Source organism: Abrus precatorius, unplaced genomic scaffold (assembly GCF_003935025.1).
Source record: "Abrus precatorius isolate BTA unplaced genomic scaffold, Abrus_2018 Scaffold8, whole genome shotgun sequence".
Lineage (NCBI taxonomy): Eukaryota > Viridiplantae > Streptophyta > Magnoliopsida > Fabales > Fabaceae > Abrus > Abrus precatorius.
Window position 1 is genome coordinate 25,613,276 of NW_020874428.1, and position 25,810 is coordinate 25,639,085.

General features: G+C 32.1%; 3 protein-coding genes across 10 annotated transcripts; 1 reads left to right on the forward strand and 2 right to left on the reverse strand.

Annotated features, from left to right (window-relative positions):
• Window positions 1-106: 106 nt before the first annotated feature.
• LOC113847219 (vesicle transport protein GOT1-like) lies at window positions 107-4,654 on the reverse strand. The gene is made up of 7 exons (XM_027476182.1): window positions 4,522-4,654; window positions 2,936-3,004; window positions 1,691-1,782; window positions 1,505-1,585; window positions 1,320-1,417; window positions 1,157-1,238; window positions 107-642 (listed from the first exon to the last, which is right to left on the reverse strand). Exons 2-7 carry the CDS (start codon window positions 2,964-2,966, stop codon window positions 604-606), a joined length of 423 nt encoding a protein of 140 aa, XP_027331983.1. The 5' UTR covers window positions 2,967-3,004; window positions 4,522-4,654; the 3' UTR covers window positions 107-603.
• Window positions 4,655-5,597: 943 nt separating this feature from the next.
• On the forward strand, window positions 5,598-12,165 carry LOC113846077 (protein SMG7-like). 6 transcript variants are annotated; one of them, XR_003501624.1, is made up of 9 exons: window positions 5,682-5,823; window positions 6,449-6,560; window positions 7,101-7,703; window positions 7,816-7,938; window positions 8,770-9,002; window positions 9,114-11,056; window positions 11,160-11,283; window positions 11,553-11,677; window positions 11,778-12,146. XR_003501624.1 is itself a non-coding variant. In XM_027473939.1 (6 exons), exons 2-6 carry the CDS (start codon window positions 6,489-6,491, stop codon window positions 11,032-11,034), a joined length of 2,952 nt encoding a protein of 983 aa, XP_027329740.1. In that variant the 5' UTR covers window positions 5,699-5,823; window positions 6,449-6,488; the 3' UTR covers window positions 11,035-12,112. The 6 variants fall into 6 exon arrangements, 1 of the variants encoding a protein (XP_027329740.1); XR_003501623.1 differs by having other exon boundaries at window positions 5,598-5,823; window positions 11,553-12,165; XR_003501622.1 differs by having other exon boundaries at window positions 5,611-5,823; window positions 11,150-11,283; window positions 11,553-12,150.
• A 1,175-nt stretch (window positions 12,166-13,340) lies between these two features.
• Window positions 13,341-18,605, reverse strand: LOC113846817 (hydroxyproline O-arabinosyltransferase 3-like). Of its 3 annotated transcripts, none has more exons than XM_027475486.1 (9): window positions 18,086-18,605; window positions 17,367-17,954; window positions 16,284-16,351; window positions 15,996-16,197; window positions 15,732-15,829; window positions 15,511-15,580; window positions 15,304-15,375; window positions 15,026-15,139; window positions 13,341-13,695 (listed from the first exon to the last, which is right to left on the reverse strand). In XM_027475486.1, exons 2-9 carry the CDS (start codon window positions 17,754-17,756, stop codon window positions 13,624-13,626), a joined length of 1,086 nt encoding a protein of 361 aa, XP_027331287.1. In that variant the 5' UTR covers window positions 17,757-17,954; window positions 18,086-18,605; the 3' UTR covers window positions 13,341-13,623. The 3 variants fall into 3 exon arrangements, with proteins under 3 accessions (XP_027331287.1, XP_027331284.1, XP_027331285.1); XM_027475483.1 differs by having other exon boundaries at window positions 13,393-13,716; window positions 18,086-18,506; XM_027475484.1 differs by lacking the exon at window positions 18,086-18,605 and having other exon boundaries at window positions 13,393-13,716; window positions 17,367-17,965.
• Window positions 18,606-25,810: the final 7,205 nt, after the last annotated feature.

The window sequence follows — 25,810 nt, forward strand, 5'->3', positions numbered from 1 at the left end:
TGAGGTCATTAACATTAGTTTTTTGAAAAAAAATAAAAGCCCCCCGCATTGAAAGATGAGAAGAAATAGATGTCAATCCCAAAAAAACAAATAGATGAAACGTTGACCGAGAAAGAAATAATAGATGACACAGGAATTAAGGTAAATTACATTGTAGAATTCCATGGCATTGCTCCGATTCCATCTCACATTGGCAGGCAAAAAAAACACGGATAAAAAAAAGAAAGGGAAGAAAAAAGTTATATATTCTAAAATCATTACTAGTGTGAACAAATGCCATCATCAACTCGGCAGCGACGCTTCCAAATGTCTCTGATTAGAATAGTAGCGTAAATGAAACTGACAACTCCGGAGATCAATTGATTTTCCATTAAGTATCAGAATCATAAGAAGCCGGACAAGTAGTAAAGTGAAAACTAAAACCTTTTTTTTTCCCTATGCAATTTTCCTCCACTAAATGACTACCATGATAAAATGAAAGTCATTTTCTACCATCAGAAAGCAAACTCAATTCACAGTTTAATATCCATATGAATATTTTCTTTACATTGACTTACAAATGCGCTTGATAGCAGTTACATAATGTTTCCATATATTCCTGCTTTACACGGGCACTCGTTTGCCTCTATAGCGGTCAAACAACTGCATGTACAGTGTACACAGAAAATTAGCAAGCTCAGTTTGAAAGCTTAAGCATCTTGTGCAAATAAATGCAAAGGGCCCCAACATCTAGAAAGCGCGGCAAAACTTCTATTATCAGTCAACAATCTCTAGACAGATATTTATGCAGAACCAACCATTAGCATCAGATTTTTCATTCTGTACTATCAGGATAATTTTTTAAACAATGGGAGTTTATATAAAATACATGCAACAAAGGACCACCACCCCCAAAAAAAAAGGTGGGGACTATATTGCCTCATTTTTAGTATAACAAAGCCTCATTGAAAGAGTGAAAAAAAATTTGAACCTCAACTTAAACCTCTTATTTCTAGCTTCGGTGTCAGGAAACTTGAGTTTGAGATTCTCTACATAGTATCGCTTTTACTCTACCCAATTGTTGATATGGTAGCACCCAGAATGGTAAACGTGTAAGATAATTCTGCTAAGACTTAGATGACAGGTAAAGACATTCCAATTCATTACAAATACATACCGATCGAACAAATGGTTGTTGCAACAACCAACCAAGAACAGGAATCTTCTGTAAGAAAACAGCCAGTGTAGGCCAGAAACCACTGCACAGTATAACCCATAATTAGCTTTAATCAAATAAACACACTCGAACACAACAAAGTTTGTTTCAAATTGCACTAAACCTGAATAGTATGATGAACCCGTAAGCCTCAATAATCATGCCCAAAATAGGCCATCCCAAGATGAGAATCAAGAACCCAATACCAAATGAGATTGTTCCCTTAATGAAGAGTAAAAGGTGAGGGGAAAATTTACATGAAGAGAGCATGAGAGACAAATTGAAAAGAAAGAGAAAATGTAAATTTACCTTGAAATTACTTCGTTTCATGAAGAATTGCATAGTGGATTTTAGCCCAATTGTTAAGGACACTCCAGAAACAAACAGGATCTGATTTGAGCATCATAAAGATAACAAGGCATCAGAAAATATGTTATTAAGCAAAATCAAATGAGAAGCAACTTCTTAAACAAGAAACTTGTAAATGAAACTTACATTTCCCATGGCTAGCAATCCCTTGTCGAAGAAGAAGATGATCCCAAGGAATGAGAAAAATATACCAAAGCCAGTTAATCCTAATCCAATCTCTGTATTATGTGCCAAATCACATACAATAAATATAGTAAGAATAAAATTTTAAATTAAGTTAAGAAATAGAACAGTAATAGATACCAAAAATGTAACATAGAAAAAATTAATTATACACAGTTCACTCAAATCATTCCTTCTGCCAGCCAGTATGATACCATAACATAAAGACACTAATATATTTCTTGAAAACTGTACATGTTCTTACTACAGGCCAATCTAATTACATATACAGCTTATAAATGTCTTCTTCCTCCAAGAACCTGAAGAAAATCAGGATGATGCAATAACATACCATTGTTTACAATGTGATAAGCCAAGCTATTTGGTAGATTTCAATTAGCTTCATTAGATGATGTATTACTTTTAAAAGCCAATTTCAAGAAAAATATTTTGCTAAAATTAAATCATAGTTGTGAGTTGTAGCTATTACTTTTTACTATGGAATTGGATAGTCACCCTTAAATTATAATAATGGCTACCATATCGAATATGTCTAGCTTCTTGCTCAAAGATTTCAGTAAGAAATTATGTTCTTATTTCCTCTATCTCCCATTGCTTCTATTTAACCCGAGCTTGGTATAATGTTTGGAGTTGTTGCCATGTGATCCAGAGGTCACAGGTCTGAGTTGTGAAATTAGTCACTAGCAAATGCAAGGTAAGGCTTCTATTATAGATCCATACAATGGGCCTCGACCCTTCCCTGCCCTGGACATAGGCAACACAGAGGTAGTAACAATGTAAACCCATATTTAATAACTAAGGGTAGTACAAAATAAATGTCAGAATTAGGTATAAACATTGTTTAAACTGAACCACAAAGCTCTTTCAATAATGAAAACATTTATATTCTCTAGAACAAGTCTTTCCCAAACTTTCTAGTTTAAGTCCTCTAGTTGACTATTAAAAAAAACCCAAGCAATATGCAAGGTTGAGAAATAAGCCCCCCAAAACAAAAAATTGAACAGCATTAGAATAAATCAAAACCAGTTTCCCCTTCCACTGAATAACTAGATATGTTAAGTAATTTATGAAACTAAAGTATAGCTAACTCCAGAATAATTTATTCTTACACATAGCATTAAAGACAGCAGATCACTTCATATAATATCATTATTCTTAACATGAACAAAAATATCATATTCCACTTACTCTTTCGATCATTCATCTCAAAGGAAACCATTTTACCAACAATTCAGATGTTCAAGCACCTTGCCTTCTCTGAAACAGATAATTAAATAACAAAACTCAGTTAACAAATGAATGTGAATCATATTTTCTATGGACAGGTTAATTTAAAGATCATAGTGTGATACCAGCACCACAGAAAATCTTAATCCAAGAAAACATCCTGAGACAACCAACTGCTAAGAATTCAGTAAGAAAAAATGTTCAGCTCCCACTGAACAAAGCATGTGAATTCTAAACATGAATTTACCCACCCACAAAATATAATATAATTTTCAAATGAAATAGGTTTCAAATATAACGTTTCTTTTGCTAAGAGAAAAAAGTACAGGCAAAAATACAACAAAAGTTTAAAAGAGTAGCAAAGAAACCCAATGATATACCAATTCAAGTATAACTGAATAACAGAAGAGCAATTACAATTATCCACGAATTTAGAAGGTGTGCATATAAGATATAACTGCCCAACTAAAAATTTCAGCCATTCTGATTTTAGAACCTCACATCAGACATCAGTTAGTAAACTCAAAAAATCATAGCACTACATTCTCCTCTAATCAATAAATTACGTAGGAATAGTTTTGGGTTTTTCTGTAGCTAAATTGCACGGTAGCACCTATTTAACCTAAAGATAAAAGGCTAAGTCAAGAAAGAAATGAAAACCCAACATAAGTTTTGTCTGCACACATATCAAGTATAGCATTCTTATGATAAAGCTGGCAACTTCACTAGTCGATACCCAATCCACGGCTCAACAAAACTAGAAATCTATTTGGCTATTCCCCTTAATCACACCTTAACCCACCTGAACAAAAGTTACGTGATCAAAAGCTAAGCCCTAGAAACCAGAACTTAAGTTTTGACAAAAACCAATACAGTACTGAGCACTGGATCGATCAAACTATTTCAAATCACGCCATCACATATTTAATATTCGCTACAAGTGTTGTATAAGGTATGATTAAAAATATAGTTAGAAAAATGGGGGAAACAGAAGCAAATAAAGTAATACACTAACAATTAGAAAGTTGATATTCACAAAAGCGAAGAGAAAAATGTAGAAATACTAAACATATAGACATTTTTAACTTTGACAGGAATATATTCCAGCTTTCTTTAATTTCAAATAATCAAATTCCGACAGAACAACGATTGAGAACACTCGGAAGTAACCACAGGCCACGGATTCGCAGCACAATCACAATTCTCTTCTACAGTTGTTACTGATTTTAACAGTGAATGAAAAAATATTCTACGCTTCTACTTCAGTGACAACACTGATGAAAACGTGCAAGCGAAGCACGGTAAATACACGCTATGAATGCTGAGAGAGAAAAAAGAAAATATTCTAAATTGAATGTGAAATTGAACCGAGCGATTCATAGAAAGAGAACGTTCGGGATTCCCAGAAAGAGATTGTCGAAGAGTTCAGTGAAGAAGACTACAGCGGTGGGATCTCAAATTGGTTTTCAGTAACAGATAGAAATCGATCCAAAAAGAGAAATATAAAAAATTGAAGATGCACGTAGAGCGAGAGATAGAGACGTTACCGATCTCAGGAGCGTGGCGTCGCCGGAATTCGGAGGAAATGGTCGCCGGAAGTGGTGACGGGGGTTGAATAAGGGAGGTGGGGTTCGGATTCAGATATGGACCTGGGCTCGGCTCTGGGCTGGGCTGGGCGGTGATTACATTAGACAAGAGAGAGTGTGGTTATATTATTTTTTAACTAAAATTATAATTGTTGACAATTTTATTTTAACAACTCATCTCATAAAAATTGATATTAAAAATTAATATAAATTTAAATTTTTTAAAATAGTATTAAAAAATGTCTATAATATCTAAATTTTAATCGATGAGTTGGACAGCGTATGATAAAAAATATGTATAATATTTTTTAAAAATTATAACATTTTACATTTTTTATATCAATATCATAAAATTTAATATATTAATAATATTAAATATTGTAATTTTTAATATTTTTATTGTCTATAGTTTGACACATTAAAAAAATTACCCTTTTTTTAATACTCAATGACAGGTAATCAGGAGTCCTCAATACTTGGCTCAATGTCATTTTATGTTAATTCAAACATCTGTTAATTTAGAATATAATAAAATTAATTTTAAATTTTTAAATATGATTAAAAATATATTTAAGTTAATATAAATTGTATATTTACATCAGAATATATTTTTTAGTAAAGTATAAAATTAATTTTAAAATTCAAATATTTAAGGGTTTAATGTATAAATGGGTTTAAAGATCTACTAAGCACTGGTTGCCTAGTTTGTTTTAAAGTTCAGTAAAATTATTTGTGTTTGGCGTGACAGTATACAAAATATAAAATTTTTTAAAAAATGTTAGTGATATATATTTTTAATATATTATTTATTATTGATTAAAATTTATTAAAAAATACAAAAAATTATATAGTACACTCTTTCTCATTTTTAAATCAATAATTTTTCATATATTTAATTTTACAATGTTTGATAAATTTTAGTAAATAATGAATAATATATTAGAGAGACTATCTTGAAGAATATGTTATCAGTAGTATTTAAATTTTAATATAATAAAAAACAAAGTAAGGAGAAAATAACATAAGATAACGGAGGTCAACTCAAACATCAAAGTGGAGAAGGAAAAGGGTAGTCTAAACGGCGTCGTTAAACATTGACCCCTTGCCTGGAAAGAAGAAATAGAGACGCGTTATCGGCTTAGGACCAACACAACAACCACTTCCACGCCCCCTTCTACTCCTTTTCTTCCTCTTTCTTCTCACACATCCAAACCCTACCCAACACAAACACTTTTACCTCCATCCTTCGATCCTCTTGCATCGGTGAGTTTTTCCATTTCCAATTGTTTTGTATTCTGTTCGCGAAGCTTCCTTTCACCTTTTTTCATCATTTATTGGTAATTTGTAGCTGAGTCGTTCATGTGTATTGTATCATTGTTGAATTTCGCGGATCTGGTATTGTTTTTCAGTACTAGCATATTTGCTCTTGTGTTTTGTCACATTTTGTACACCCCTTGAAATGGAACCCTTCCTATGAGGGATTTCATGATATTACTCTGCCAGTGGATACCTGGAGAAAACTCCGTTTTGGAGTTGATAATTTAATTATTGGTTTCCGGGAATATGATTGTGAATGGGGCCAGAGCTCAATGTTCAACTTGATATCTGGAGAAGTATTTGATGGAGCTTTGTTTTGAAATTTCGATTGCTCAGTTGTTAAGTCCTTGGGAAAATCATCATTTAAGGGGGCTAAATTTGTATAACTGGGTGTTTTATTGAATTATAGTTTTGAATTTCACTTTCAATCTGTACATTGAATGTGGAGGCCATAGCTATTTTTTTTATCATCAATGCATTTGGTGCAATGACAGCCGTGTTAGTTTCTATCTCAGTTACGTGAAACCTGACTCTTCGAACTTTTCTGTTTATTTATTTATTTATTTTGCAGGTTTTGTGTAGCTTGAGTTTACTCCATAAATATTTGATGGATGATGATAGTAGAGATGGATAAAATGTCTGCTCCTCCATCACGGGAGCGTGCACAACGCCTTTTTGAGAAGGTACTCCTCTCTATCTCTCTCACTGAGAAGACAGCCTCACAAATGTGTTCACTGAACAAGGGTTCATCAGCAGTTAATATTAGTTACACTTTGGAGGATATGCTCTGGTGTTTGTTGTTCCATTTAGATCTTAGAAGAATGGATTTAACTGATTGCTGTTGAGTTTGCTCTCTTTACTATGACATCATTTTTGGGATTAATGCTGGACCTTTTTAATTAGTACCCTCTGGTGTATATGGTGTATACTATTATTACCAAGAAGCATTGCATATTTTGGCCCTTTGATTTAAGGTGGCCTTTGGCAGCCAGCATCACTCTGGTTAGATAGTACTTGTTGAGTTTTTTAATTTAAATAAATTAATAAAATTAGGAACCCATTACTTGCTGCTGTCTGCCATACCAAGCCATGTAGAACATATAACCTGCTGTTTTGTTGTGTGCTGTGGCATACTTGTTCTTCTAATTAACTTAATTAGGAATTTCTTCTGTGAAATGATTCTGAAAGATATATTTTTTATCTCTTAACATTTTCTCACTTAGAACCTTGAATTGGAGAATAAGCGTCGGAGATCAGCTCAGGCGCAAGTCCCATCAGATCCAAATGCTTGGCCACAGATGCGTGAGAACTATGAAGCAATAATTCTTGAGGATCATGCGTTTTCTGAGCAGCATAATATTGAGTATGCTCTGTGGCAATTGCATTATAAGCGGATTGAGGAATTGAGAGCATACTTTAATGCTGCTCATACTTCTGTAAGCTCAAAATCATCTCAGGGAGGGAAAGGTCCTGTTCGACCTGATCTTATAACTAAAATAAGACTGCAGTTTAAGACTTTTCTTTCAGAAGCAACTGGATTTTACCATGATCTTATTATGAAAATCAGAGCAAAGTACGGCCTTCCACTTGGTTATTTTGAGGAGTCGGAGAATCGAATTGTGATGGAGAAAGATGGAAAGAAATCTGCTGAGATGAAGAAAGGTTTAATATCTTGTCATCGTTGTTTGATATACTTGGGTGATCTTGCTCGCTACAAAGGCTTATATGGTGAAGGTGACTCAATACAACGTGAATTTGCAGCAGCTTCTAGTTACTATTTACAGGCTGCATCTATTTGGCCTTCAAGTGGGAATCCCCATCATCAGGTTTTTGGCATTCCTATGTCTTCTGTAGTATTGCTTTTGGTTGCTTGACTTCTAATGTTGAGTCCTGGTTCATAGCGGCTGTGCTCCAGTTTGATGAGTCTGTTATTTTCAGCTTGCTTTATTGGCTTCATATTCTGGGGATGAGCTGGCAGCTATTTATCGTTATTTTCGGAGTCTAGCTGTAGAGAGTCCATTTACAACTGCCAGAGATAATTTGATAGTTGCATTTGAGAAGGTAATGTGACCATGGAGTTTATTTAGAAATGTTTACATTTTTTTATTTAGAAGTCTCAGTTGTTTGAGAAGTATGTATCTTGTTTGTTTTTTATGTGTTAAATTTTGGTGTTTTTGCTCACTTGCAAACTGAAGTACAATTTTGATGTTTCAAGTTTAAATAATGTTTGGCCCAGCTTATTTTGGGCTTATCTTGACTCTTTAAAAGTAGAAGCAAGGCCAAACAAAATTTTAAGAAAAGGAGATTTTGAAAAAGCTTAGTCATTAATTTCCACTTTTTCTTTCCTTCTTTATTTCAAATCCTAAGATCCAGCCAAGAAATTTTAACTCAACTTTTAAGGTTAAAATATTATAGAATTACCAAAAAGCTTTGACTTCAAGTTTAAAGCTCGTATTTTTAACTTCAGCATTGCTATAGCTTTTAAGCTCAAACAATACCTCAGTCTTTTCTACTACTTGTACTGTTTGATACTCAAAGCCAAATGCATTAAAAGTTTGGAAGTTGTAAATTTCATAGTGGCTTCCAAGTTATTCAAGCATTGATTTATAGGTTATTCAGTCTTGTGCACGGTAGATTTTTGCATGCATTATAAGTATGTAATTTTATTTGATATATGGATGAAAACTACAACACAGCATACCTTTTCACACAACGGAGTTCTGTTTATTTGGCATGGTTGAGGATGAAGAATTAGTCCTTGAGCATAATCCTGTGTTTATTTTCATACTGTAGTGTGTTGTTGACTTTTTCCCTTCTCTTTTATATAATTTTATATGATCTATGATCTTTTCAGCCTCATATTTTCCTAACTCCTTTATAATACTGTGATAGAATCGTCAAAGTTACTCTCAGCTTTCTGGTGACGTTAAAGCTCTTAAAGTCAAAGAATCTTCTGGACAATTAGCTGTCAATGGAAGAGGAAAAGTGGAAGCAAAATTTGTGGCCAGGGATGCTGATGAAGAAACTTACCCTAGAAAGGACAGAACATCCAATATACAAGACACTTACAAATCCTTTTGCATGCGCCTTGTCCGGCTAAATGGAATCTTATTCACTCGAACAAGGTATATATTCTTGATGCAGAGTTTACTCACATTTCTATGCATTAAACCAATCATGATTATTGTGTTCTGACTTTTTGTTTAATTTTTTTTTCTCACATTTCATGATGATAGCCTGGAGATCTTCACTGAAGTTCTCTCTCTTCTTAGTGCTGCCCTAATGGAGCTTCTGTCATCAGGGCAAGATGAAGTGCTGAATTTTGGCACTGATACTCTTGAGAATAGATTTGCCATTGTCAAAATTGTTTCCATTATCATATTTACAGTTCATAATGTGAATAAGGAATCTGAAGGTCAAACTTATGCAGAAATTGTACAGCGTGCTGTTCTACTTCAGAATGCATTCATTGCAGCTTTTGAATTGATGAGTTTATTGGTCGAGAGATGTGTGCAGCTGCAGGATCCTTCTTGTAGTTATCTTTTACCAGGCATTTTGGTTTTTGTTGAGTGGTTGGCATGTTATCCAGATCATGCTGCAGGCAATGATGTGGATGAGAATCAGGCAACTGTAAGATCAAAATTTTGGAATCATTTTATATCCTTATTGAACAAGCTACTTTCGGTTGGACCCATGCCTCTTGAAGACGATGAAGAGGACACTTGCTTTAATAACATGAGCAGGTATGAAGAAGGGGAAACTGAAAACCGCCTTGCTTTATTGGAGGACTTTGAGTTAAGAGGATTTGTTCCACTTCTCCCTGCACAAACCATCTTGGATTTTTCAAGGAAGCATTCCCTTGAAAGTGACAGTGAAAAGGAAAGAAAAACTCGGGTCAAAAGGATTTTAGCTGCAGGAAAGGCTTTAGCAAATGTTGTTAAGATTGATAAGAAAATGATATATTTTGACTCAAGTGGAAAGAAATTTGTAATTGGTATTCAACCTCAAAACTCGGACGATTTTGTTCTTTCCTCCTATTCAAGTACGCCTGATGCAGAAGATTTATTGAAAGAAAATACAGTAGTTGACAAGACAAAGGTGGGAATTGATCATCCAGACCACCACCAGTATATGGAAGGAGAGGATGATGATGAGGTTATTGTTTTCAAACCTATAGTAGCTGAGAAACGAACTGATGTGGTGCTTGCCTCATCACGGGCACCCCATGAAGGATTAGAATCAGTTCCAAGAGCCTCGGGAGGGAATATAAATTTTAACTGTAATTCTACTTATAATCCTCAGAATGATGCTAAACATCAAATTCCTTTACCTGGTTCTGTTAGTGCTGTTGTGCCTCAACACGTGCAATCAGTTCAGCCACATTCTTTAAGGTGGTTAGAGGAGGAAATATCTCTTACCAACAGTTTGAAAGGTCTTAGATTGTTGGAGAATGGGCACACGATGAAACCTGACCAACCACTACAAGAAGCTTTGGCAGTCTCCAACCATGCTGCCCTTACAGTTCCTATCCAGCAATCTGTAAGTGCCGGGACTAGTGTGTTTTATGGTCATGGTCTCTCAAAAGATGAAGATTTTGCAATATCATCTAAAATTGATGCCATTGCATCTTCTGGAGTTTTTACTGATAACTCTGTTATAAAGACATCATCAACCTTGCAAGCTGGTTTGAAAAAATCTCCAGTCAGCCGACCTTCTAGGCACCTTGGACCTCCTCCTGGTTTCACTCATGTTCCTCCTAAACAAGGTATTGAACCCATTGTTTCCAATTCTGTTAGTGAGAATCCAATTATGGATGATTACAGCTGGTTGGATGGATATCAGTTGCCTGCTACATCAACCAATGGTTTAGGCCCAAGTGGTCCTCCTATTTACTCTCAGTCAAATTTTCATCTAGTCAGTAACAATGGTTTGAGTGGGACGGTCTGTTTTCCCTTTCCTGGAAAACAAGTTCCATCTACTCTGCAGGTGGAGAAACTGAATGGTTGGCAAGATTATCAGACATTTGAACTTTTAAAAGCACACCATAATCAGCAGTTGCAGTTACACCAACCACTCACAACTGGAAATCAGCTTTTAACTCCACCGCCTGAACAATTTCAAGGACAGTCAATCTGGACAGGTCGACACTTTGTGTGATGACAGTATGAGAATATTGATGGTATGCTTCCAGTCTGGATTTATTGCTGTTTATTTGATGGATACCTTTCATTTTGTGTAATTTTTGGATTGCTAATATAGTTACATATTTGAGGTCCTTGAAGGGATTATTACAAATGTGCTGCATCCTTTGCCACCCTTCAAAGTTCCTACTCTGCTGCCTTGTCGATGAATGTTGTTGGAGTTTATTTGACCTAGACATGTTGCAGGATCTTCCTACTACAAATGGTGGGTGCCAAAAATTTCTTTTACTGATGATGTCTAAAACTTACACAAATTGAAATTTGGACAATCTTGCATGCCACAGTTATCCACTTTAACTGAATTTTCAAATTCCCGTGATCCCATCTTGTGTATATCTAATTGTCTTGCTTCTGTTTATCCTGGCTTCTATTACTATCTTTGTAAACAGTGTTCTGAGGTGTTAGGAATCGTGGCTGTATCTTCTGAACTGTTGATTGGTCATTGTGTGCTTACTGGTAAATTTACTCTTGCAGAATTTGCTTGTAAATTATTGCAGAATTTGCTGAGCTCCCAAGTCCAGGGGAAGGAAGATAAACAAGCATCTTTACAGTTGGAATTTCATAAGTAAAAGCGTTGTCTGGTTTGGGGTGGATAGAAGGTAATAAATAAAATCCAGTCATCTTGGAGCTTGTATGTATCTTCTGGGATTGGCGGTATGGTTTCTTCACATCTCTTGTGGAATTGACATAATGGTGCAGCTTGTGCCTGTAAGAATTGATACCATCATCTACCTCAAATTTCGGACAAGTTGGGAAGATTGGTAGGTGTGAAGTGGTTGTCTGATGCTGGATAATGGGATATGATAATAACACTATGGGGCATCTTGAGTAAGTACATATGCTTAGTAGTTCTTATCGTTGATGAGGTTCATATAATGTTTTTTTTATATAAACAGTGATATACGGTTCACTTTCTCCCTTTTTCGTTGTCGGGGTTTTCTCGAACTACAATTAATAATTCCTGTTGGATGGTGGACTGTGGATATGTCTTTGCTCTCTCTAGGAAATATAATAATAGATACTATGAGTATCTATTTATTTCTTACTATTCTAATATTATATTTTGACTCATGATAAGATTTTTGGCTCATTTTTCGTCCTTTTATTTTACGAATAGATTCTCCTTTTCGTCTTGCGTTTGCATGCTCTCCAATGGTTTACCGTAGAAACAAATGACAATTACTTACTTTTATCCACTTCCGGTGGAAAGAACTGAAAAGGACATCTAGACAAGAACGACATACCTACCTATTTGTGCTTGTAAAATGTTTTAGCAAGTACGTTTCCACTCAGTTTTCGTTTTTCCTTACTCCACTTAGTTTCTGCAACCAGTCATACTCCGTGGTCCACTTGGCTTAAACGAAAAGATGTAATACACCATTTCTGTGCATTAACGGACAAAAGATATATAAAGTGGTACAATGTACCACGATCCTTTTAATGCGCAACCGTGGAGATCCCATGGCAGAATATTAATCATTTGATTTGGAAAGTGGGGTAATCTCTTGAAGTTTATGCTTTGTGAGCTATTGACTTGTATTTTCTTGAACACGAAATATTTTATTTATTTTTTAGTAATAGATAGTCATCAGTATTTTCAGAATCTGACCAATCCTTGCGTAATAATGAAGCTGAAATGTCAAAATAGTGAGTAAAAGAAGTGACTTAGCACCGTATAATTTTTATACGAATGATCATCTCGGGCTGAGCGTGTTTCTTGTTCTGCTCGGAGAGTAGCAAAGATTAAAAATTGAGATGTCATAATTTAAAAATATATATAATTTATGTTTTGATTTTAATTATTTATGATTAAACTTAGTAATCAAAGTATTTTTATCCTGTTTTTAAATAAAAAAAAACTTCTTTCACTATATATATGAACTTTTATTAAATAAAGCACGATAAAATATTAACTTTTAGCTTTTATGAAACTTTGTAAATTTCATAATAAATTAATAAAAAAAATGAAAAATTTATTAAATGTTTTGTTTTAAAAAGTTTAGCCCTTAATATCGATTGATAATGTTTGCGGTTGTTGAGTATATTAGTAAATTTATATATAAAAAAGTAAAACATATCTATTATATGACAAATTATTCATTAGACTGAATAAATATAATAAACAAAGTTTACACGGTATAAATACGTTGAGTATATGTTACTCTAATTATATGATCACAAATTAAGTAATTTAAATGTTTAAAATAATTACAATATAAACACTAATTGTCACACAAATGACAGAGGTGGCTGAGCTGTTTAAAACAAAATGGACAGGATGTAATTCCATTGCTTGCACTAACAATCAGTTGGTAAAAATAAATGTAATAGATTGTAGAAATGTCTTGTACACTTTTGAATGCAAAAGAATTAACTGGCTATTAAAAAAAAACAAATTCTATTTTCAGAAGCAAGCACAAAACATCACTGTATTCATCACAATTCCTATTTGCTTAAAGTAATCTATTTTGACATGTATTTGTAGACCTCATCTTAAAGTCACTGGCATCAGGGGCGTAAGGTGTCATGGTTTATTATCTTTCCCTCAACTTCTATTTAATGAGTCCCATTCAGGTATGTTTGCAGTTGCCTCATTGACCATTTTTACAAGCCGCACCTGAAAAAAATTATACAAAATCTAGCAATAAAATTAACACAATGGCATAACTGCAGCTTCAGTTAAAATACCTACGGTTTGTAAAAACTATGTAATTTCACCTAAAAACTCGATCATACACTTAAAGCCAATCTTTCTGTTCAATTTATTTTCACTAAATGCTATAATAGATGTCATTGTCACAAAAAAGAGGCTAACTTTTCCTTGTAGTGGCGGCATAACATTAATATCTCAGTTCATAATTAAATGACATGAAAACGTTATAATTAAAAACAGGCATGAAGCAAAGAAAAGAAAAAAACACAGCATGCCAAAAAGAAGTAACCATTTTATGATCAATTGTCCATGTTTTCCCCTTATTATCCCAAATTGAAAAACAAAGGCAACAAAAAGTTTGCTGATATTGCATATATCTTCAAACGGCCATGCTATCTCTCAATCATAATTCATCCTCAGCAACAAATAGACTTTACCCAAAATAATTAGTTGATTCGGATACATTTGCATCCTATGTGTGGACATGATTAGCATTTGATTAGGTTTGGTAATGGCAATTTGCTGATGTACATCTAATTATTTAAACCACTACACATGCTAAAGTTAGAATAATATAGGAATGGGGGAGGGGTTGCACTTCAATATAATGTTGGTCTTGATAGTTTCATCACCTCTAATTCAAACTAAAATTTGTGAAGTTATTTCTTTTTATCGCCATCTCTCATGAACATTCTTTATGCTAATTGAACTCACAAAAATCAAAATTCTAAAATAAACTTCTGATGAGAGACAAAATCTGAATTGTTTAAGGGTGATATTTAATTTAGCTTTTAATTCTTGTCCAATTGTCTAGAAAAAGGGATTAAATACTTTTTTTCATATATTAGATCAGATTTTTTTAATAAATAATAATTGAAAAAGCTTTTCCAAGAAAAAAAAATCAACTGATTATGCCATTCTTAAAAGTTTTCTTTTACATTTTTCATTTTTAAAGCGAAATGTTAAAAATGAGGGAGGCTGAAATAAAAAGGCAAGGGTGGAAGTACAGAAGGCACTAAATTTCCTCCCCTTATAGAGGATTTAGAGAACACGTGACATGAGAGAAAAAGATGATTGGTCACTCAGTGTTAATGAGTATCATTTTTAACAATTACATAGACAATTGCTTGGCCTTAAGGTGATAATAGTGATTTAGGAACATTAAGATCAAGAAAGAGGACAAAAATTTAAACTGTTTGGGAAATAGCAATTTTCCAACAGCAACTTAACAAGATGGCTTTGATTAATAATTACAAAGCATGGCACTCAAAAAAATTCAAAGGCGTGGACTTACCACACTTTCAGGAACTCCTGGAGGCGGTAAGGAGATGTTTTTAGGTGGAGGACCCATAAGATAAGATCTCTTGTCAAAACGCCATTCTCCAACCTTCCCATATGTCAGTTCCCCCTGGAGGAAGACATAATGAGTAAAATAACATGAATAAAACAAATAAGCATGCAAGAGACATTTCATATATGGAGAAGACATAAGCAAAGAGAATACTAACTACAGAAATATAGTTTCTCTATGTAACTTTCACATAAACTCATAAAAAGGAAAAACAAACTCACCTTCAAATTGTAGTCACATCCATATGTAAAATGGATTATAAACTTATTCTCAATTTGTAAGTCCCAAGGTGGCTGAAACATTCCAATGATGCACATTATGGAGTTATGTATGACTTCCTCAAGTAACAAAGCAAACCTCCTCTTACAAAAGAAGGAGAAGGGGAGGGGGAGTAATTGAAATTACAAGATAACATGAGCAATTCAAACCTGCAGCATAAAGTCTTTTCGAAGAATATGCTTTACACCATGCAATGCAGATGCCACTGCATAAGCATACCTTTACTCAACAGAGAAATAAAGCAGCAGAAGGTTAGACCTATTAGTACTGACCAGGGTCCACAAGAAGTTATAAAATGAAAAGAATATCAATAAATGAAAAGTAATAAGAAATAAAGCCCCAAATGTTGAACTTCAATAGCAATACTCACATTTCAAGCACCCATCCAAAAGTTTTATCAGTCTCTGGATCATCTTTCATTCTCAATGAAATGTTCACCCACGTGGGAGCTATTTCCTCCATCAAAGACTGGTAAAAAAAAAAAAAAACCAATGCCTTAAATGCAAGACTACATTGAGGAAAATCAGGTAAATCTGATAATAACTGTAACAGTAAACATAACAGCTATAAGGGTCACAGTATAACAATTAAAATCAACCAGGCATCGTATGCAAGCTATTAATTGAGACTTCACCTTCTGAATGATTACAGGAGAATTGCCAATTGGATCAATATCAGTAACAGGACCCTTTTCCTTAGGATAGAATTTCCTAATTATTTTTTCATTTTCAACTGGTTTTATATAGAAAAATGGAAACCCGGCAGGCTGGGTTCCATAAGCCAAATTTGGCAAAGGATTTACAAATATGTGGTCAGGTTCTGCCATCAGAATATATCTGCACCAATCATAAAATGCACTGCTTCTTAGATTTCATTATTGGAGGGCATGAAAATTCTAGAAAACCAGAATTAAGACACTTACTGTTCCTCAATATCTGCTTTCTCCAGCCACTGAACAAAAGCCCATGGTCTATTTAGGACAATATAACCCTGGACCAAAAACAAGAGGACATAAATTTCGATGACAACTTAATTGTAAGGAATAACATAGAAAGGTCACAAGCAATGCCATTCATGATAGAGTTGATAATTATCAACAGTTCAAAACATGTTAAGTCAACAAGCTTGCCGTTGCAAAGGTAAAATCCACCAATATAGAAAGGGTAATCGTTTCACTGGTACAGATCTGCTTTTTTTTTTTTTTTTTCAGGGTACTAGGTGCAAATAATTTCTTTCTGCACTTCAGTTTTCTTTGTCCCTACTGCACGGTCAATTTTTTGCATCAGACCGTAAACAGTAGCAGCAAACTACTTGGATATAAAATCAGTTGTGTCAATCACCATCACCAATAAAAGTATCCATAACTTGAAGTGACAAGACAGTTACTTAAATCTGAAGTAATGAAAATTCCATAAAAATATTTTCAAATACAGATTAAGATAATTTGGCGACAGCAAGAAAACAAATTGGAAAAATGACTTTCCAAATCCAAAAACTAGAGGCAATCATTATTCCTGCAATGTAAGGTAGACTAAATGCCAAAACACCAAATAGTTAAAATAATCAGAGCCATAACAGTAGAAAATTTTTTGAAAAATCAAGATATTCAAACAAAACCATCATGCAAACCAATCTTATCATCCTTTCCACACATCTGATTGCATTTTTATCAAAGAAAAAAGAGATTTCCTCACCAGTTTTAGAAAAAATTGGACTGTATCTATGGCGAGAAAAACATTTGAAATGGCCACAATCATTCAGCGATCCTTTTAGACAGCTGAATTTTCACAAATAAGTTCATCCTATTTCACAACTAAGTTAGAACAGCTTATTTTAAGCAAACAAACAATCATCACGCTTTTCCCTCCCACCACTCCTCCAAATATGTCAGAATTTGTAAATTTCATATTATTTGGCCAGAAATTCACCCCAAAATAAATTTTAAAAAAAAATTGAAAGGACTGAAAAAATACAAATTGTGGAAGCGGAACAGAAAATTATATACCCGATCCAAGCCCTCAGGAAGTGGATCAACCACAAAAGTAGGAATCTCATCCATTAACTGATCAGCCTTTCCTGAATGCAAAATGCGAGTGAACTTTCCCATGTCTGATCCAGGCATGTCCTTCACCTTCTTATACCAATAGTACATAATCCGGCACTGCCATTGGCTATAAGCAGCATCAGTTGATGTCAGTGCAACATGGAATTTCGAATAATAGTTTTCTGACTCTATCACTCTTCTATCAAAAGATTCCAACCCATCATCACCCCAACCTCCTACCTTATGCTCTGTGATCATAGCTACCAAATTATATGTGGCAAGGCAAAATCCAAGCACCATAAGCAGCACAAGTAGTGACTTTGCCCTTCCCATGTTTTTCCTCACAATCATGATCAAAATCTTCAGTTTCTCAGTAATTCGAGCATCAATTCTCTGAATCTCCAAATTTTTCTATCTGTAATAATAGCTTTTTAATTTAGATTAAAACCACATTCACACCACTTTAGTCCTTCAAAATCACACCTTTAGTTCACAGCTACAGTCACAAACACAATCCTTTAGTTCAGTCTTTTTCTCCACAAGAAAAATCTGCATCACAGTTTAACAAAAGTGGTTACATTTTTACACAACAGCAACCAATGCAATTAAAACCAAACCCAATAAAAATCACAACATAAAACCCCAGAATCTGAAACCCAAAAAAGGAGACAAACACGTACTTGAACTTGAATGAAGAGTCAAGTAAACAGATCTGAACTTGGACGCAAATTCAGGGCACCCCAATTGAAAAGACTGAAACTTTGAATCAGAAGAGGTAGAGAAGAACGAAACTTTGGAGCAAAAAGAAAAAGGGAGAAAATGTTTGAAGGAATAAAATGAAGGGGTTAATGGGAATTTTGACTTTTCAACAAGGGGTGCAAGTATCCAATAGAAAACACGGAAGTTTGAAGGTTGAAGAGTGTGAGAGGATAAACTTGAGTGTGTAATGTAAGTAATGTTAAGTTGACTCAAGAATTGCTATAAAAAAAAGAAAAAAGAAGAGAGAGAGAGAGAGAATGGGGTCAGCAGAACCAAAAGGAATGAAGGAAAGTGGAGAAAGTTGAAGAAAGGTTGGTGACTGGGATAGATAGAAATAGTACACAAATCCTGGTTAGAGATACATTCCTCTTTGTCTCCATCTCAATGATCAAATCAAAAATCCGTTTCAAGCTTCAAGGGATTCATTATGAATATGTCTCTGTGATTAAAGTAAGTATTCCTGTCCTTTTCCCTGTTGCTTTTCTTTTCCTCCATGCTTATCTTTTGTTTACTTTAAATTTTCATTTTCATTCTTTTAATAAACATATTTTCTTATTCAAATTTATGGTTAAGATTAATGTTGATGCATATTTCAATTATATTCAATGATTTTATAATCAATTTTGAGTTTCTATTAAAATTAATTTTCAGTTTATTACAATTTATGATATATATATATATATATATATATATATAATTTTAACAAAAAAAATTAAAATGAATTCTAAAATCATTGAATTTAGTCAATATATATACACATATATTGACTGTATTTAATGATTCTAGAATTAATTTTGAGTTTTTTCAAATTTATGACAAATTAATTTTAAAATATATTTTAATTATGTTTAATGACTTTCAAAATAATGTTAATAAAAAATATTTAATTTTAGAATAAGCGGACTATATGTTATACGTGCTTTCTCTTTTTTAGGTCTTACTAATTGGTTCTCTCACTGATTAAACAATTGAAAATAAAAATAATAATAATTAAAATGTGTTAAAAATATATGAAAAACTATTATACATGTGCAATTAATAATTTTTAAAAAAATTTAATAAAATTTTAATTAATATTCTAAAAGTACTGATTAGCATTTATCTTCTCCTTTTTAGGCTCTTGTTTTTCTAGAGGAAATTTTCTATATATTTGATTAGTCAAAGTAGAAAAAAAAAGATTTGATATTAAAAAAAAGATTTGACATTTAAAAAAATTCTTAATTACATAATGCACGTAGTCTCGCATCTTTTGCATTTTATTACAGAAAAGAATTAGGGAAGTTTAAAAATATTCTAAAAAAGTTATAAAATAACCAATACTCTGTATATGTTTTTATATAAACTATTCATACTTTTTATTTTTATTAAAATTTAAATATACTTGTACAGTACAGACAAAATTTACTAGTAAATGCATGTATACATATTTGTGTATTTATTTGTTACATATGTCTTGCATATTAATATTCTTTAATTTATTTAAAAGAATATACTATAATGAATAGTAATATAATAAGTAAAAGTGTATTACGAAGATCTAAAAGATCTAACGACATTTGTGTACTGTAATGTTCAATTCAACTTAAAAATACATTTATAATAATATACATCTTTAATTTTATTTAAGAAATGTGTTGGTATGATTGGAAAATAAAAATAAGGATTATTATTATTATTATGCTAGAATAAAAAAAATTCAGAAATCGAAACCCTAATTGAGACAATTCCTCAACATCAGAATTAAACCTTTTTATTTTTGTTAGGAAATACTAAATGAAAACTCCTTGCAAGTGATGTTAGGTAAGATTGTATCATTTAGTATATTCAACAGTCAACATTAATTAGTCATTTAGGTTCAGATGTCAAAAATATATTTCAATATTAACAAAAGTGATGCCTTAATTTCATGTTTACAAGTTTTATTTTATATGAATAAATGGATCTTTTATGTAAGTTTCATTGATTAATTTTCTCATCTAAGGTGGTGAGATTTTTTCTCATTCTCCAATCATGACTTTTTTCATGTTACTACTTTTTTAAATAGTATAACAATATTTAAAAACACTAGTATTAAGAAATAACATTACATTAATTTTTTATTATTAATTTCATAAAAACATTTCTAATAAATTTTTTTATTGTTTATATGGTAAAAATAATAATAATCATTGATCTCTCCAGTTTATTACTAATATTCTCATTAAAATTTAAATTTAATTGACTAATTTAACTCTTTATAATTCTATGTTGATACATCCATCGGGACCTTTACATTTATCTTTTTAATTGTACTTTTATTTAATGATTTTGATACGTTAATAGAATATCAAATTGATGTTTAAATACAGATATTAAGAGTTAGTTAAGATTGAAAGATTACTTATTTAATTTAATATATGTGAGTGTTATTTTTTTTATTTTTTTTTTGTCAACGCCTACCTATCTAAAGTTTTAAAAAAACTATTGGTTTTGGGTTTTGGTCAAAATGAATTGCCAGTGTTTTTGTTTCGTCAACTGAATGATCTGTTGGTTTAAACCCAAAGATATATGGGCCTTTGGGGCCGAATTTGTCTATTTTATGCCAAGATTTGTTTGAACCCAACATTATATTTATATGCGGGTGATGCTATCGCCTTTGATGGGCCATAAAAACCTAGCTGGCCTCCTATCATTTGCCTAACCATCATGATTAATTTATTTGGTTTATATTATTAATTTATTTCAATTTTAAAATTTCAAATAATTGCATAATTATTAATATTTACAATGTTTTATTTCTGTTATTAGATTAGGGAGAATCCATTGGGTTAAAAATAGCAATTAAATCAGATATTAGATTAACATCATAGTTACATAGAAAATAAAAAAGGCTAAGAAAATATTAAAAAGAATCACAACTCAGTAACTGGACAAGTCTTTTTAGTGTACAATGCATGATGTTTGAAACAAATTGGAGGATAAGTTAGTTTTCATGCACTTCTTCTCTAGCTTCAAGTCAGAGAAACTTTATCTCTTTCTCTTCATGCAAATTATTTTCATCTATTTCTATATATATATTTTTGTTTCCATTTAGTCATAAATTGCACATAAGAATCGATAGTAGTAAACAATAGAAGGAGCGGAATTCAGAATGGGTCGTGGATAATGCAATAAAGTACATAATTCACGTTTTTATATATATATATTTTGGTTCTACGGATAATGTTGCAGAATATTTTGGTAGTCTTGTGTTTTGTTGAAGAATATATGGGCATGAAGACAAAAGCACTGTCAAGAAATGAGTGCTTGTACAGGTGCAGCACGTGTCCCCCCTCATTTATTTTTGGCAATTGTCATGAAACCAGTAAATAAAATAATATCAGAGGCTGTTCCCAGCATCGTACATCAATTATATACACTATTATTGTCTTTGCAGATATGCCTCTCCAAAGACTCAGGGATCCTCTTCACAACGGCACACACTGCCTCTGCATTTTCATGTCTACTCATCTTTTCATAATTATACTGTAAATTAAATAAATTTTCATTTTTGCTACGTGAGTTAGTTGATTATTTTTATACACAGCTTAGCAAAACATTTACTCAGTGTTATCTTTTGTTTGGTTATTGTATGTAGGACATGTATTCAGCCAATTCATACGATTTCATTCTCATGTGTGATATGCCCAACTTTTATATTGTTTCCAAAGTCATGAAATCTTATTTGAGATGATTTAGAAACATACTATGCACAAGATCCATTGTATTCTAGAAATTTGCAGGATGTCAGACAGGAACTACATATTTTTTAAAACAATAGAGAATACGTATGATGTTTTATTTTTGAAAGGAACATATCTCACGTTACTTATGATGTCTAAATACAAACTTTATCAGTTTTAATTATACATATATATATATATATGCATTTCAAAAATCATTTTAATTATAAAATGACACTGAAGATCGATGTTTCTATGTTTCAAGAATTATTTTTCAATTTTTATTAATTTATTTATGTGTGTAAGTAACTCTGGTGCCCAAATTAATAAACTGTTTATTTTGCTGAGAAAAAAATACACTAAAATCCGTATAAGACTATACTATGATTTGGTGTGACTTGTTGAACTGAGAAGGTTATCTACATCATGAACTCTTCAACTCTTACTTTTAGATTTGGTCTGGTGAACTATGCCCTAACTCACAGATAATAGAGAATCGTTAACATGAGGCTCTTCTGCGGCCACGCATTTCATCTTCCAAATTTTCAATCTCATATAAGAAAATTTCTTCTTCGCACATATCTCACGCCACGCGCGCGTGAGCCTTATTTGTCTTTTTGCCTTAATTGCATACGTAAAATAATAGAGAAGCATAAAACGACACCTGTCAAACATGAATGGATTTATTTTGGGTAAAAGATGCCAATGTGTGCCTTCTTTTCCCAACACTATCATAAATCGATGGTTTCTCAGCATACACAACGTGTTTTTGCATGTGCCACTGATTAGGAGCTTCCATATTTCACAATCTCCATTGCTACTTCTTCGTAGTGTCCCTGTAAATATCCACTAATTGAAAACAATAACTACAAAAAACATGTCTTTTTTTAATTATCATTTGGAAGTTTCCAAACAAAAATATATACAAACACACACGACATATAATTCAAAAGTGATTTGTATTTAGTGATTAATTTATTTAACAAAAAATTATATTTAAATTCACGTCAAAATCTTTATAAAGATATAGGAAAGACTTGTTGAATTATATAACCAGAGTAATCAACCATTAATCCATCGATTTCTGAGTGTGTATGTGTGTGTGATGCCCTCGAATGTTCTTTGCGATTGTGAAAAGCTTTAGCATTAATATTTGCCCTAATTCAAAATTTTACTAACAATTTAACTAAATAATGGATTCACAACTATCAATGACATCAGAGTACGTGTCTACAATAGGCAAGTCCTATACTTGTCAACTATTACATAGATTCGTACATGATAAGCACTGAGAGAAAAGTCTATTTGACAGTATTAGTGGACATAAACCAAATTAAAAGCTAGGCCACGTCTATAGTAAAATCTTAATCAAGCAACTTTTGTAATATTTATTTTTAACTGTATATATATATATATATATATATATATATATACACACACACAATGTGCTATTAAAATAATTTGTGAAATAAATTTGGAAAGAAATTAAATTTAAAATAATTTAATTAATTTAGTTTATAAAAAATTCAAAAAATAAAAAAAATGAGAAGTTTAAAGCAAAACGGAATAAACAAACAAAGTTAATTATAATAATTTTAAAATGTTATTAAATTAAAAACCAATAATTAAACATTGACAATTATTCCTATCTGGGTTTTAGTAGGACCGACTCATATAATATTAATCTATTTAAAATAGTTTAAAATCTTCTTACCTTATATATTATAATTTTTAATAATTAAATATTTGCATAGTTTTAAAATAATAAATACATACACTTTTATTTAATACTTATTCTGAAAAACAATAAAAAATTATTAAAAATAAAAAAGTCATTCATTTATAATAATAGAATGTTCTTGTATCTTTATATATATTTTAATGATATTTCTATCATTTTATAAAAAGTATAGTAACTTTTTATTTAATAATTTATAAACCTAAAATTAGGTAAATTTATAATTATTCTTTATGATAATCAAACCCATAGACATTGGCACTTGGCACATTGTCTTTCTCATAAACGAGTTTCCTCTTGTTTGTTTTTTCTCTTTTTCCACTACCTAAAAAAAAAAAAGTTTCAATAACATTAACCACGAGACAGAAGAGCGCGTGGGTTGATTTTTGTGTCGAAGCCAAACAAACAACCCAAGTTTATGTTGTCATCCCATAAATCCCAATCACATTCAGATTCATATTCATTGAATCATTTGTTACCTCATCACTCCTTTCTTTTTCTTTCTCTCAGCTACGCAACAACCATGTCTCGTCATCGACGCCAACCCTCCCAAGCCCTTCCGCCGGAGATTTTCGCCGGCGACGATATCACAAAGCCCTTTGACTTCACACAAACCATCACTGAAGCAGGTGGAACCACTTCCCAAGCCACACACGTTAAGACCTACCAAGAGATCAAAGGCTCCCCTCTCACTACCGCTTCTCCGGCGAAGAAAACGGACCCGCCGGCGGCAAAATCGGCTTGAACTTCCATGTGCATGATGAGTCTGCTTCTGCTGCATTTTATGTCTGTTATTTTCTTTTTCTTTTCTCTCTTAGTTTAAAATAAAATGTTAAGATGACAGCAGAGAGATGCTCAAGGCATTGTAACATGGCCATTTTCTTCTATGTGAAAGACACTCCCTTTTTGTTACAACTTCAAATGGGAGGTTTTCTTCTAATTTTCTGACCCTTCCTTCATTTCTTGTTGGGTTTTTATCACAAGTTCTTATTAAGAATATGTAATTGCTTTAGAAGTTTATGCGTCTCCAAAGTTCTTTTCTTTTTTTGATACTTATGTGGAAGGGAGAGAGAGGTTTGGATCTGAAATTTGTTTTCATTTTTTTCAAATCCCTTGCTACCAATCCATACATATACTTTTAGCATTCTCTTGATGATGTTATGAGGTCCACTAGAAGTATTACAATAATCCCTCTAATTAATTGATTCTAGGTGCTTGAAAGTTTCTACCTTCGTTGTACCATTTTGCCTTTGGGTATAGTTTGATTATATTATATTATCCGATTTTTTTAACGGGCATACAATAAAAAACTATATAGTAGTTTTTTTATTATAAAAAAATAAATATATATTACAAAATTTAATACATGCATGATACTCGAACTTTAATTAGAATATATCATTTATTAACATTTTATTATGTTTAAACCAGTACATTATGGTATCTATAGTGTTGAAGCTGGATGTAACATGTAAAGAATTTTAATTGTGAATCCTTCGGTAATATTGTCTTCAAATGGTCTTTATTTTTTAGGTAATGCTATATCCCCCCTATTATATATTTTTATATTTATTTTTTAATATTCTATTAAGTATTAAATATGAATATATTTAATGTCTTAGAAACATAAAATATATAGAATTGTTTTTGTAAGAAAATTTGTATGAGAATGCTATAGATTGATTTAGACTTGTGCTAATTTTTTGAAGTGGGTAATTGGGCTGAAGGTTTATCCTTCTGCAAACTTTAACATGAATACGAATCTTCACGTATAAATGTTTAACAAATTTAATATACTATCAAAATTAGTAATGAGAAAATAAATGAACTACGATTTTCTTTTCGAATAATTTCCAAGGATTGTACTATATTATGGCTGTTATTTAGTATTACTTTTCCACTAACAGCAATCACCTTATCACATTTTCTAATTAAATATCAATCTCTCTTAACTTTTTAATACGCTTTTTATACTGTGAAGTTATGAGATCCAAGAGAATTAAAGAAAATAGAATTTCAAATTAAGTAAGTTCAACAATATTACGTATTTAAGCAAAAATGAGATAAAACATGACACCACAAACTTTCAAGTCCCTTAACCTCAATTGGGACCTTCTTGTTCGATTCTTTAAAATCTCACACGAATTGATAAAAATAAATAAATAAATTTATAGAGTAATTTCTTTATCTGAAACACCTTTTAATGA